Source organism: Anabas testudineus, chromosome 8 (assembly GCF_900324465.2).
Source record: "Anabas testudineus chromosome 8, fAnaTes1.2, whole genome shotgun sequence".
Classification (NCBI taxonomy): domain Eukaryota; kingdom Metazoa; phylum Chordata; class Actinopteri; order Anabantiformes; family Anabantidae; genus Anabas; species Anabas testudineus.
Window position 1 is genome coordinate 13,440,612 of NC_046617.1, and position 14,632 is coordinate 13,455,243.

General features: G+C 39.0%; 2 protein-coding genes across 4 annotated transcripts; one reads left to right on the forward strand and one right to left on the reverse strand.

Annotated features, from left to right (window-relative positions):
- Positions 1-3,227: 3,227 nt before the first annotated feature.
- On the forward strand, positions 3,228-8,104 carry hmox2b (heme oxygenase 2b). 2 transcript variants are annotated; one of them, XM_026339572.1, is made up of 7 exons: positions 3,228-3,333; positions 3,898-4,050; positions 5,564-5,653; positions 5,773-5,890; positions 6,065-6,556; positions 6,864-6,987; positions 7,091-8,104. In XM_026339572.1, exons 3-7 carry the CDS (start codon positions 5,577-5,579, stop codon positions 7,216-7,218), a joined length of 939 nt encoding a protein of 312 aa, XP_026195357.1. In that variant the 5' UTR covers positions 3,228-3,333; positions 3,898-4,050; positions 5,564-5,576; the 3' UTR covers positions 7,219-8,104. The 2 variants fall into 2 exon arrangements, with proteins under 2 accessions (XP_026195357.1, XP_026195441.1); XM_026339656.1 differs by having other exon boundaries at positions 5,568-5,653.
- Positions 8,105-8,248: 144 nt separating this feature from the next.
- Positions 8,249-14,335, reverse strand: dnaja3a (DnaJ heat shock protein family (Hsp40) member A3a). 2 transcript variants are annotated; one of them, XM_026339789.1, is made up of 11 exons: positions 14,077-14,335; positions 13,291-13,418; positions 13,112-13,195; positions 12,747-12,953; positions 12,486-12,638; positions 12,256-12,403; positions 11,936-12,000; positions 11,610-11,738; positions 11,374-11,489; positions 11,111-11,208; positions 8,249-10,576 (listed from the first exon to the last, which is right to left on the reverse strand). In XM_026339789.1, exons 1-11 carry the CDS (start codon positions 14,318-14,320, stop codon positions 10,557-10,559), a joined length of 1,392 nt encoding a protein of 463 aa, XP_026195574.1. In that variant the 5' UTR covers positions 14,321-14,335; the 3' UTR covers positions 8,249-10,556. The 2 variants fall into 2 exon arrangements, with proteins under 2 accessions (XP_026195574.1, XP_026195660.1); XM_026339875.1 differs by lacking the exon at positions 8,249-10,576 and adding an exon at positions 10,844-10,980 and having other exon boundaries at positions 14,077-14,310.
- Between the last annotated feature and the right edge of the window lie 297 nt (positions 14,336-14,632).

Sequence of the window (14,632 nt, forward strand, 5' to 3'; positions counted from 1 at the left end):
ATCAATCTGGACCCTAAGACTCTCTCTACAGCTTTTATCAATCAGACCTGCTCATATTCTTGACTCACACCGGTCATATCTGAATTATCAGTTAATAATTCTTCTGAAGAACATTGTTTTTCTTTTTGATAACAGCATTCATAAAATTTTAATTATATTCCCCTGTAGCCTACTCATATTTACAACTTTGTACATCTGATTGTCTCATTACGGAAGCTATTTGAAGTTATTAAAATTTAGCAGAGGAGAGTAAACAGGGACACAATATGACTGACTCTTTGCTAGTTTGTTGATGATGTACTGCATCATATTAGGCATCAGCACAGAAACAAATCAGTTCATGCACAGCTACTACAGGGGATGCCATATGCTGTACAGGCAAATCCCCACAAGGCAAATTTGTGATGTGTGATATTGTTCTGAAAATTGATTTGAAGATTAGTTTTGTCATTATTAGTCTATTGTATATGATAAATAAGTGATAATGATGTACTAAATCACTGACTTTCCTCACGGTGGAAACACTTGAAAATGTTGACAGCACGCCTGGGCATCAAACTTGTTCATCCTCTGCAATTGTCTGTTGTACAGTTTTGATAGTCTGATTTGATGCCATACCAAAACAAAGAAGTACAAACACCCACTACTATGCAACAGTGTTAATGTGAATATACAGTATAATTCAGTACCAATTAGACCAGTCCTTTTATGTCTTACCCCAAATATTGTTTCTTATTTGTCAGCCATTAATAGGGAAACTAGATACAAAAGAAGCCTATAGCTGAATGTAATTGAATTTATTTCATTAAACATGGTTATCAAACAGACAGTATGATTTTGTTTTGTGAGGTTCTCAAATATAAATTGACAAAATGAAATTCAAGATGAAATTAAGTTTTGTTTATTCCGCCAGTGATTTAGACCAAAGTCCCCCTCCTCTCTTTTTGAACTGCATCACTCCCCAAAGCAATTTAATGTAATGGCAACAGCTTGCTGGCCCCATTGGAGGGAAGTGAATCATCTTGCTAGCTCATCTTTACCCCCACCAGCCTCCTGTGTCTCGGTAGCAGAACGAAGGGGGGCACTCAGCTGCCCTGCCAACCGAGCATCTGACACTGCAGCCGGCTGCCACACTAATATCAGGCTCTGACAGTCACACACACACACATACACACACTCTTGCTTCTCCCATTATGCACATCAACACACATGCTCACACACAAACATTATGCACATATATATTCAAACACACTGCTTTTTACACATACACTTGTGAACAAATCTGCTCGGCAACACAAACAACTGCCTTGTACATAATTCATGAACAGCATGCATGAATCATACGTACAAAAACACCTTCAAAATAATTATTCAACTATGATCTGTAATTGGCAGAGTACCCCCGCAGCATGTTGTAAACATGTTGTATAAAGCAAGCTTATTTTGTTTGTCCAAGAGGGACAGATCACTATGTTGTGTTCAGCTGCAAACATAAAGGTAAGATTTTGGATACCTTTGTTTGGCTGGCTCTGGTCAAACACCCTCTAATCTGGAAGCACTCATTGTAATTACACAGTGCACTATGCTCATTGTACACTCTGCCAAGCTAGTAGACTATCCATTACAATTATGTGCCCTTCTCCAGCCCTGCCCCTTTCACCTCTCCAAATCTCACATTAAAGGTGTGAGATTCACTGGTGTAATTTTTCAAATGTGTTTGACTTAATTGTGAACAACAATATTCTTTATCAAGACCGGGTACTGAATATTATTGTAGATCCAAGATGCTAAATATTCCTCTTTAACTCCTCCAGTTTCTAGGGCGAGATAAATCAAATCATTCTTTCTAAAAACTGCTGTATCATACTTTTTCAGATTATTAAGTAAAGTAATATTTGGGGAAAAATGTTCGACCATCAAATGTGTTGATGTTCTGCTCATGTAACAAGGATAAGTGGTCATTTTATGTAGACATTGAATTAAATCATGATCTGATTTACCAGTACTGTAAAAGAAAGATGGTTTAATCATTACACTGATGTTGTTATGTGGATCTGTAACAGCTACACCATTGTAAACGATTTTAGAGTAATTTGTAAATGGTAATTTATTTGATAATAAAGATTAAGGCACATATCAAGTTGCTGGAATTTGGTGTTAGATAAAAGCCAAAACTAGAGCAAGCAAAAAATGCCTTTTCAGATCAGTTAAAATGACAAGAAAATATACATTCACCCCAAGAATGAACAAATTCTGCTGGAATAAATTTCCACATTAGCTAGCTCAAAAAGGTTTGATGGGCTTCTCAATGTGTGTTCAACTTGTAAGTACAGTGTGATGTAACCTGCCAAACCGCATTTGCTTGATGGAAATGCCATCTTGTGGTTATTGTCATCCAGCCTCCTGATATGGCCTTGCTTCTTTTCCTTGATCATTTTGTAGTTTCTGGCTTGTTGCAATGTGTGACATAGGATGCAATACTAATGCACATTTTGCATTAAACTATGCTTGGTGTCCAGTACCATGTGGATTCTGAATGAAAGAATTATAGAAAAAACACAACATAAAGGCTGTTGTCTGATGTATCTGGTTAAGTTCTGTTTTTAGTCAGTTTTAAAGGGGAACTTGGAACAGGTAAATGTAATAATTTTGTTTAAATATATATCAACATCAAAAATATTAAAATGCTGCTTACAAAGCATCAGTAATAACAATCCAATAATATATGCCTATTTTGATATTTTAAGTGTATTTTGTATTTTTATCATTCTTATGCAGCCTACTTGAAGTCTGTAGTACAACTACTTCTACTTAAGTAAATGCTCAATACATTTTACAGCATTTAATCCACTGACACATTAATGGGATGTATTAAGAAGCTTAAATTATATTCATACTTTAGATATAGGATTCTATTGACATTTGAAATTATTATTATTTTTATTATTTTTTATTTATTTTTATTAAGGTCTTGTTCATCAGGACCTTTCATTCACATCATTCATTATTATTATTTCTTCTTCTTGTGAGAGTGGATGTAGCTGTTAGCTAGGTTCATCATTATGGGTTTTAAAATCACAAGATCGTTTCCCGTGATGTACTAACTCAGTCTTAAATATTAAATAGGGATGCGAAACCATCAGAAAATATCTTTAATTCCTATTTCCTTTTGTCAACGCAGTACAAACGTGGTTAATTTGCCTCATCAGCACTGTGTGTTGAGAAGTAAGCACCACCTGACTGAGCAGCCGAGTGGAGGCGGAGCAGTTTCGCTTAGCTCCTCCTGTCTGATTTGTAGTTCAAAGCAGCGCAGTGTACAGTGGTGGAGCGAAGGTTTGTTGTGGCTAATGGCAATGTCAAAGTCTTCTAATCCTCGAGTATTAAGACGAATTTGTTATGTGGATAATCATGTCGAAGATGCTCTCAGATCGAGTGTTTTTACCTTGTTGAACGTGTAGCTAGCTAGCTCTTAGCTAAGTTAGCTAGCTTAATCAAGTAGCTAAAGTTAGCTGTTGTCAAAAAGATGCTCCTAGCAACTTAGAGGACGTTATCGTCAGGTGGAATAATCAAGACCCTTTTTCTGTTACAATGAAAGGCATGAGATGGCGTTTTCTGTTTAGAGCGAGGAGCTGAATCTAACTAAATAACGTAAAAGCTAGCTCCTCAACGGACAACACTAGCTAGCTTTACCCAACACTAAAGTTAACGAGTTATTATTTGAGACTCCTGGTAAACGCCAGAAGGCCTGTGCTGTGTCGCATGACATGCGTTTTGTTCGGCTGTGTTCCTGTAGTTCAGGGGTTGATTCTGTTTAAAACAGCTTCTCTTGTGTAAACCAAGCCAACCCCTTTCCACACTATCAGTTCTAACTCTCATATTGCCTCATCTGCCTTTCAGATTAAAGAAGGTCAAAGCTGCTGTATCCACAAACAGAAGGCGTCTTTCCTTTGACCATCATCATCATCATCATCATCATCATCGCTGGGACAACAGCTACAGTGGGTGATATCAACTCCCTCTTTCCCTCATTAGACCACTGCTGCCACTTGGGTAAGAGTCAGATACAACAATTCCATATAAGTTGGCACATATGAAAGGATGTGGTGTTGAATGAACAGTGATTTTGTTTGGTCTGCTTTATCTTATGTGGCTTTTTGAATAACTCTGGACGAGCTGTAATTTGTAATGTCTTGTATAGTCTATGGGCTATGTTGTTGATTTGACTTACTTGAGTTTTGAAGTATTACAAACCTTTAGAACAGGGAACACCACAGCCTGACATTGTTCCATGGTTAATTCTGTAAAGCAGTTATGCAATCACAGCTCAAGTGACAGTTTTAGACAGCTGTAGCTAAAGGAAACTAATATAGTCAATAGTTATAATACATTATACAATCATAACCATGGTAATGTTGTATATATATCTCAAAACTGTGCCAGTATAATCAAAGATGTAATAATTCCTTACAGAATTTCTTTAGCTCAGTCATGTTCTTAAGACATATGGTGTAAACAGCTTCCTTGAAGTCATTCCACAGAATCTCTATCTCTGTCTCTATCTGCCTGGGCCACTTCAAAAGAAGCAAGCTGCAAATACACTGCTCGTCCCAAAAAACAAAAGTCACCACCTGGTTTTAACTCAGCAATTAAGTAAGAGCCTTCCATTGGATAATTACTGTGTAGATTATTACGTTTCAGTGGGCAACAAGTTATTTAACCTTAACTGATGCAGCGAGTAGCTTCGCATTTCTTAAACAAACGTGTCGGAAGAGGCATCCTGTGGTTGTGGAAAAGATGTTAATCTGAATCTGTAATCTTAAATGATCATGATCGGCGATCACTACGTTTGGTGAAATCAAATACTAGAAAAACAACAGTAGAACTTAAGGCTATGTTTAATAGTGAAAGTACGAGCATTTACACACGCACAATGTGAAGAGAACTCAAGGGATTGGGACTAAACAGCTTAGCCTTTCGAAAACCACTTGTCAGTAAGGCTAATCAGAGAAAAGGCTTCAATTTGCTAGGGAGCATAAAGATTGGACTCTGGAGCAATGGATGGAGGTCATGTGGTCTGATGAGTCTAGTTTTACCCTTTTCCAGAGTGATGGGTGCATCAGGGTAAGAGGAGAGGTGGATGAAGGGATACCCCCATTATGCCTAGTGCCTACCATACAAACCTGTGGGGGCAGTGCTATGATCTGGGGTTGCTGCAGTTGGTCAGGTCTAGGTTCAACAATGTTATGTGCCCAAAGAATGAGGTCAGCTGACTACCTGAATAGACTGAATGACCAGGTTATTCCATCAATGGAGTGTTTTTCCCTGATGGCACAGGCATATTCCAAGATGACAATGCGTGCGATTTATTTATTTTTTTTCCCTTTGGACGGGCAGTGTAGTTTACTATGTGTTTCTTGCCACTGTAAAACTTTTTTTTAAGCCTGGGTAGCATATGTGCAGTGTGATTAAGTTTGAACATGCCCATGCTATTTGATTTCACTAAGAATATAATGCCATTTTGCTTTATTATACTGATTTTTTTTTTATGGTGAACTGGCTGCAGACAGGAACAACAAATGTCAGCAGAGAAGATGGAGACAACAGCAAGTGTTAAAACAGGACTTGTATATGAGGAGAATGGGGAAACCCTCAGGTAAATATTCCAGTAATATTGTAATATTTCAATTTTTTCAAACAGTGCATAAAGTGGAGTGAGATTAGAAAATAAAACTGGTAAAACGTACCTTGGATTTGTCTGTTTTCTTTTACAAGACCTGAGGATCTGTCTGAGATGCTGGCAGCAGGGACCAAGGAGGTTCATGAAAAGGCTGAGAACACCCAGTTTGTGAAGGATTTTCTCAGGGGACGCATCCGCAAAGAGCTTTTTAAGGTCAGTTTAAAAAAAATCTGGAAGGGTTAAATGTCACTGGTGATTTAGTAAAACATGTAAACAGAGAAGTTCAGTAATTAAATGAATATGAATGACTGTAGGCAAAAAGACACAAAGAATAGTTGAAAAAGTGGACAAACCAAACTTTAAACTTTTTCTTTATATCCTATCCAGCTTGGTGCCGTGGCACTCTACTACACTTACACAGCCATGGAGGAAGAGATTGAAAAGAACAAGGACCACCCCCACTTTGCGCCTCTTTATTTTCCAGCAGAGTTGCACCGCCATGAGGCTCTGGCTCGTGATCTTGAGTATTTTTATGGCCCAGAATGGCAGAGCCAGATCAGATGCTCTGAGGCCACTCAATGCTATGTGGACCGTATCCACCAAGTAGGACAGGAAGACCCAGTGCTGCTGGTGGCCCACGCTTATACCCGTTACATGGGGGACCTCTCTGGAGGCCAGGTACTTAAGAAGGTGGCACAGAGAGCCCTGAAGCTTCCTTCCACAGGAGAAGGCTTGGAGTTCTACCAGTTTGATGCCATCCATAGTGCCAAAGAATTTAAACAGCTATACCGCAGTCGGATGAATGAGCTTGAACTGGACATGAAAACAAAAAAGAGGCTGGTGGATGAGGCAATCAAAGCCTTCCAGTTTAACATGGAGGTAAGAGACAGTGAAGAAAGAAGGCTGGTAGGCAATCTTTTCCCTGGTGGTGGTGGTGTGAAGTGTTTAAAAGAGGATTTCTTACAATAGGGAAACAAATGCAAAACCATATGTAATAATGTATTAGACAGTTTTGGTAGGACACTTGCACTGTGTTGATGAGTCTATGTCAGGGTTATGTGTCAATATGTATTGTCAGACAACAGGAATTGTTTTTTACCCTTTTATCCCTAATGTTATTTAATATTTTTTACTTGTATTGGGCACTTGCAGTCAGTGTTGTACATAATTTATATTTGTTCTGCAGGTATTTCAGGAGTTGGAAGAAATTGGTAAAACCATCCAGGAAGATGTTTTAGATGCTGGCATGCCTGTCCATGGAGCAATGGGTGGGGACATCAGCAAATGTCCCTACTATGCTGCTAAAATGGGTATGCTTTTGTAGTAATCTTTGTGGGCACTGTGCCATTTTAACTAATATATAAATACATTGTTATGATGATCTGGTTAAGTTTTCTGTTTTTGTGCTCCCAGCGGCTTCTGGTGGAACAGCATATGCCTGTCAGCTCGCCATGGCTGTACTCAGGCACCCAACAGGACAGGTCCTGTTTGCTACTTGGTTTGCCGCTCTGGCTGGATTGGCTGCATGGTATCTGATGTGATCCAGCCTTCAGCCTGTCACTGCTGCTGTGAGAGAGAAGGAGGAGAAGAGTAAAAAGAAGAACAGTAAGGAGAATAGATATCCCCATGAGCTGTAGACCATTTCGTAGTTTCATACAAACATTCATGGGTGAAAGTTTATTTAATTTTTGCTAAAGATGAAAGCTGAAAGGGGAAAAAAAGGCTTGGACCATTTTATACATCAACTCCATGCATTTACCCCATGATACTTATTTCTTCTTCAAGTTGCTTGATTTCTCTACCTCCATTGTGCTGCCCATCCATTCAGTTTATCTCAAGACCTGTAGCTGTGTTCTGGTTTTGTCATGGACTGATTAACTGATTGTTTTTCTTTCTAATATGTTGTAAAATTAAATTTTCAGTTAAATTAAATTGGCAGAAACAGACTAAGACACATTAGTTGATATTGATAATTATTATTATCAGTATTATTAAAATGTATTTATGGAGAACGTACTAAAACATGTTAGAACATACTATGCATACATTGTTCATGAATAGAATACCACAGTAGACCTTTTGCAGGGAAAAGTGCTGCATTCATATTTAATTAGGCCTTTTTGTTTTATTGAATTTCTGTAAATTAATACAGTATTTTCTCCAGTTTTTATTCTTCAGCTTGAGTGCAGTTCCAAACATAAAAACGCACTGCAGTGATATGCTTTGCTAAATTTATGATCACATTTTATAATTCATACTTCAAATGGTTCCTGAAAGTTTGTACATGTATACTCCAACAAGACAGACCATACGAATCAAACTTTTTTTTTTCCCTAAATATAACACACCTACACTTGAAAGTGTATGTGTATTAATTAAATTAATTGCATAAATAATTATAATAAACAAGTAATGAAAATAAATAAATAATGAAATACATCAGTGTATTAATAAACACCTTTCAGATACTGAATATATGAAGATACTGTATATTTGAATCTCTGCTGATGCATGTTCAGATGCACTGTTCGCCTGCTTCACAGTTACATGATGGGGCATCTTGTATTCATAAAAACTGCCTGTTTTCACTTTAAATGCGTAAATATCAAAGAAGCTGAATGACTCATTGATTCAGTTTTACCTGCCTATATTAGGACATGTTAGTAAAGGTGATTGCAGATGTTTTAAAAGAGATTGTTTAATAGTAATGGTTTGTCTACATACTATATTAGACGTGTAGTTTATCTACATGGTGGCTAACAATACTTGTTGTTTATTATGAACTACTAGGTAGGTCCTTCAACAGCTTGCCTCTTGTTTATGTGTGTTTGTTTAGGATTTACCAGAATGCACCACTACTAAAACTTTCTTCTCATTATCCATACTGTATATTTAGTTTATTTTCCCTATTGGTGCACAAATCAGTTGTTTCTGATGTACATGAGGAATACTTTTGTGCTGTTTCATATATGCAGAGTAATTGCTTTGATTTCCAGTTCAGCGTTTATCCTGACACAGTGAAGACATTTTGTTAACTTTGCTTTATCTTTCAAAGCATTGTATTTATTTTCTTTGCTTGGAGTTCTTAGCCACAGATTACCAAAGGAAACCTCCAGATAACTTTGTCATCCAGGTTTCCCTGCTGTGTAAATTGTGCACAATGCATACTGTATATGAATGTGTGGATTTCCCTTATTAGCGAATTTAATTCAGGACAACAGCTGCAGTGCAGCTATTTGGTGACAGGCATGAAAACGAAGTCGTATGATTTTTTTATTTGAAAGTCTCAGGTTCATGTTGCAGTCAGATGGCAATACAATGCATTGCATAGGAAGGACGGACACAGGAACTGCCTGATGTACTCCTGTAGCATTCATGTTTTTATTTCACTCTTATGATCTGATGTGTCAAAAATACTTCAGAACATATTATAGAGATGCTTACTTGAATCTCAGGAGCACAGGTAGTTTTAGCCATTGATGAAACCCTAAACTAAGGTGAAGTGGAATGCTTGACTAATTCATGTTAACTTTGAATTTGCTTGCATTTTAATTAGCCCCTGCCTTTAATCTGTTTGTGTATCTAACTGGACAAAGCTTTATTAGTCACTGACTCAAGCACTCTCATTGTATGAGAGTGAAAGGAATATGCTGTGTTGTCTGTAATGAAATAAAATCTGATGCAGAAATAAAGCTGATTTCTTTCCACTGTTTTTTAAGCACACAAGTTCCAAAATAAAAGCATTTATTTCACCAGCTCATTGACACAAACCCTCTAGCAGACTGACCCTTGAAGGATTAGTTATTACAAGGTGAATTGAATTGAAATCACATCCCAATTCTAGAAGTCAAATTCCAGTAGTATTCTACTAATGAACCGCGTTATGTAGAATAGAAAATAACAGAGGACAAGTCAGCTGTAGCTTAAAAATAGTTTTGTAAAAGCATACATAGATCTGCGTAAGTAGATTTATTGAAAACCACTAGTTCATTAGATACATCTGTTTAACTCATAGTAATTCAATACAACATACTCTGCAAACATCACTACCTGTGGATTGTATATGTCGTAGTGGCATTTTATATATCGTAGTGGCATTTTATATATATGTAATGTAATATAAAGATGAACACTTTGTTTGTACTATTGTTTAATGATTTATATAAAACAGAGGCTTTTCCAGACCTTAGCTTTATTTTAACTGTACAGTATCTCTATTATATGATGCATTCATTGCATGTATGATTTACAACTGTCTACACACAAATGTTATTATGGTCAGAACTCTCTCAAAATGTAAATGGGATAAAGAGGAAGAGACCAGAAGTATCAGTGTTCACAGTTTACCCTAAACTTCGGACAGTTCAATCTTCTCAGAGAGGACAGGGACCATACACTGGCATGGCAGACATACTTCTACACTCCCCAACATTTGACCTCTGAGGTAAACATGTAGTCTAATGATCGACTTGTAAGCATTGGCAGAGAAGTGTGACAGACTCTGTCAATATCATAACTTATTTCTGTGCATGTTGATTCTGTTATATTAATGACAGAGGAGCTGCAGAAAACCAAGGTGCACACAGGGCTATGGTAATTGACAAGTCTTCTACCAAAATAGGCTCAATGGATATTAGTCAGTGAGGTGATTGATGCATCTCAATGTCCGCTTGTATTTGGATCCACTTTGGCAGATAAACAGAAGGTCAACCTCTTCTCTTCTTTATTCACCGTAGGGCATGGTAGGTAGGTCCTTATTGGTCCATCCAGAACCTTCGTAGGTCTTGTTCAACACCCAGTACTCCTCAAATATCTGTCCCTTTTTGTCTCTGCTTCATGTTGCTGTCCCCTCTGCCCTCTGACCTGATGCTGGAGCCTCCTAGTTCCAGGATCTTTTACCTGGAAGAGAAAGGAAAAGACAGTATTTAAAGAAAGGACTCTTGCTGAAGTGAAACTTCAAGAAACAAGATGGCATTTGTTAAGTTTTCACTTAAAGGTGCAGAATAGAAGGCTAGACACTGCTATGAACACAGAGGTGCAGCTGTGATTTTATGACAGCCACAAACCCAACTAGTGAAAAGTAAATAAATGTTTTGTATTATATATCCCACATATTTGTGAAGTGGGAGACACTAATTAGTTGAGATAAATCGGTTACTACTCCTACCTGGTTTGTGACTGTCAGGAAAAACTAAACAATTTCTTTAGTTTGGAGATGAAGCCCCCCTCTTGTTTTAATTCTCCATCCTTCTTGTCATGCACTCTTTGCCCTGTCTCAGACCACTTACCACTGTGGCCCCCACCTGGACAGAGATGGACACTGCATCAACTAAAGAGTCCCTTTCCCAAGATCTTTTCTCAGTAGAGATGTAAACAAAATTAATAGCAGAACAGTTGAATAAGTTAAAGTCAGATGGAGTTTGTTTTTCTTACCTGTGGTGGTGGCAGTGACACCATTTACTGTCCCTTCCACCTCTGTCTCATCCTCAGCATAGCTCATTAGTAGAGCTCTCTGTCTGTCAGTCAATGTCCTGCTCAAAAAGAAAAAACAACAACAAAAAAAAAAAAACATCTGTCACAAAACAAGGATTTTTATTCCAGTTTGCTTAATGCTGTTTATACAAGTTTTTATATCAACCACAAGTCTCTCTCATATCTTCAGGGATCTAGATGAATGTTTCTCTGTGGAGTCTTACTTGGGTACTTTTACTTTGACATGGACATAGTGATCTCCGAAGCCATAACCACTAACACGAGCAATTCCCTTCCCTGTCAGTCGGATCCTCTGGTCTGACTGGACACCTGCAGGGATCTGAAGACAAGGTAAAAAAAAAAAAAAAATCACCAATCACTTATTTTATCACTGTCTATTTGTAATATGTTTGTTTCCTCGTGAACTGGGAAACTGGGAAGAATGTATGTGTCTACTTACTGATAAGTTGAGTGTTTCATAGAGGCCTTGTGTTCTGGCTGTGCCGCCCAAGATGGCTTGTGCAACAGAAACATGCAGGTCAGAGTGGATGTCTGCACCATCTCTCCTGAACACTGGACTTTTTTGGACCTGGTCACAAAACCGGAACACACTTCAATCGATCACACATAGTATGCAAACATTAAAATGCTCAAACTGCTCAATCCAGCACTTTCTGGTTACAGCAGCTCTGACTGGAACATGCACCTTCTGGAAAGCTCTTTTATTTCAGGCATGGGCTTGTGGAGAGATTAGTAACACACACTAGTATTTATATCGATACCCACCCGAAATGTGATGAAGATCTCCTTCTTTCCAACGGGCATTCGGACTGTTTGGCCATCCTCCACCCCTTCAAGCAAAAACAAACCAAAGTGAGGGGTTGTACCCGTAACTGTATAAAAATCTATGCTTTGAGTATCAAACGCTCACCACCTAAAGGCTTAAAAGTAGGTCAGTCATTTCATTCTTAAAGGGTTTCAGGTGGACTATGACTTCAGAGATTTGTTAAGATTCATGTTATATGATATTATGATTTGTGACAAGCCATCTCTTAATAGAGATGAGAACAGGTATTTACAATAGATCAAACAGATGTTTATCTGACCTGCAGGCACAGGAACCATCACAGTCTTCCTCTGTTTGGTCTGTCCTGTCCCACGGCACGAGTGACAGGGGGTGGATATGACTGTGCCTTTGCCACCACAGCGACGGCATGTGGAGCGCATCACAAACGGGCCTGTATTCACAGTCTCCTACACGATCAAGAAAATATGTGTGTTTAGTAATGAAATACACATGCAGAGTGAAGAAAGGCAACATGCCCAGAGCCCTTACCATGCCAGAGCCATTGCAATGATGGCAGTGCTGGACCTTGGTGCCAGGCTCGTGGCCCTTGCCATCACAGCGCTGGCAGACTGCTTCAGTATTAACAGATATCTCCTTGTTGACTCCCTTTGCTGCTTGAGTGAATGTCAGCTCCATGATGTACTGTGCCAGAGAGAGAGAGATATTATTCACTCAATCAATTGAAACATGCACGGACACAAAATTACCAACAGACAGTTCAAAAACAGTTTCACACAAATTTACACTAACCTCCTGTGGCTGGTCAAATATAGCATTGAAATCTCTAAACCCATGGCCACCTGAGAATTCCCCAAAGATCTTGCGGAAGAGCTCTTCTGGGTCCACATTGCCGGTCTGTCCAGTCCAGTAGTGCTGTCTGCCACCAGCCTGACCTGCATCAAAGCCTGCCGAGCCATAAGTATCATACTGCTTCCTCTTTCCCTCGTCACTCAGGACCTAAGAGAAACACAAAAAAAACATTTAGATTGTTGATTTGTCTTGACAGATTAAACTGGAAGAGATGACTACTCAAAGATTTCAAATAAAACACACAAAGGTACCAAACAGACAGTAGATAGTCCAAGTGAAAGCTTGAACAAAGACAAAAACCAAACCTCATAAGCTTCAGCCAGCTGAGCAAATTTTTCCTTGGCTTGAGGGTCATCTTTGTTGGTGTCAGGGTGGTACTTCTTGGCCATCTGAATGACAACGAAACACACTGTCAACTACTGTGAAGCCAATAGTCAGTTAAGAACAAACATAAGTTGTTTGTGTATGTCAGGAAAGACCAGACCTGATAGTAGGCTTTCTTTATCTCTTTCTGGGTTGCTGAGCGAGGTACTCCAAGGACCTGGTAAAAATCCTGCTTGCTGTTAGCAGGGGCACTTGTGTGAAAGCAAGCAGCATGGGGTGACTTCAGACCTGTCAAAATATAAAATGGGGTGAATGTGTAAGTAATATAATTTAGAGAAATAGATCTGCATCCAGTTTCGGCTTGAGAAGTGAGTACAGGTTTCCACAGGTAAACCTGATCTGTCATCAAGCTCTAGGAACACAGATGCTTGGAAACTGGAGATGATTTACCACTTGGACAAGAAGGGAAACATATGTTAGTGTCTCTGCAATATCGTCCAAACACAAATTGAAAATTCAGTTTTAGAGTCATATTCAAGTTACATAATGGTTAAACATCCCGGGTTTTTTGGAGTTACAGTTTAATAAATCAAAATACTATTTAGATTACAGAGTCTTTTTGAGAAAATATTTTAACACTACCCGGTAAATTCAACTTGACTGCAAATCAAAGCTAGCAGGACTGATTAAATCACATTTGATCAACTAGCAGTCATGGCTACGTGCACAAACACAATATCGAGTCCATCTTATCTTGAATGTTAATTGTTAAATTAACAACTTTAAATTGTTAATTTAAAGCCTCTCCCGTGCTGAATTAATTTAGTTGTTTTACCATGCATCCACCACATGAGCAAACAGAATTTGACAACAAAGTTAGCCTAGCCTAGCTTAGCTTAGCTTAGCTTAGCTTGGGCCAGTACCATATGGCTAAAACACAACTCACCTGACAGCCCTCTCAATGTCACCGCACTCCCTGCTGCACTGCACACCAGGCTCTCTCCCCGCCACAGTTTACCCCCTCTAAGCGTAGAAATACTACGAACCCCTCCATTACCAGTACAGACAATAGTACCGGCGGCCCGGCGATGTCCAGAGGACACTATGACTGTGATCCAACGTGAGGAACAGCGAGCAGCTGAGGACGCCATCATTACTTTGCAGGGCACCGCTCCGGACACAGTGCGCATGTCCGTAACGAAGTGGGCGTCACCTAGCTCACAAAGCTGTTAAGTGTGAGTCAAGAGGAGCAGCTCTCAAGAAAAGCGACTTTGTTTAAAATGCAACTGTTCCTCTTTATAACCTCCTCACGGGCAGCTTGTGTAGACTTCAATTCGTACTATCTGAAAGCATTCAAACATCGCAGTGAAAGCAAGTCTCAGCAGTGGAGAAATAAATGAACGTGTAAGTGCATGTTTTAACATCCGGGGTAGCACGTCGCCCAGCAGGGTGTCCTCTTGTGTTGGAGAAGGAAAGCCCCGCCCCATCGGGCTGTTCCGAGC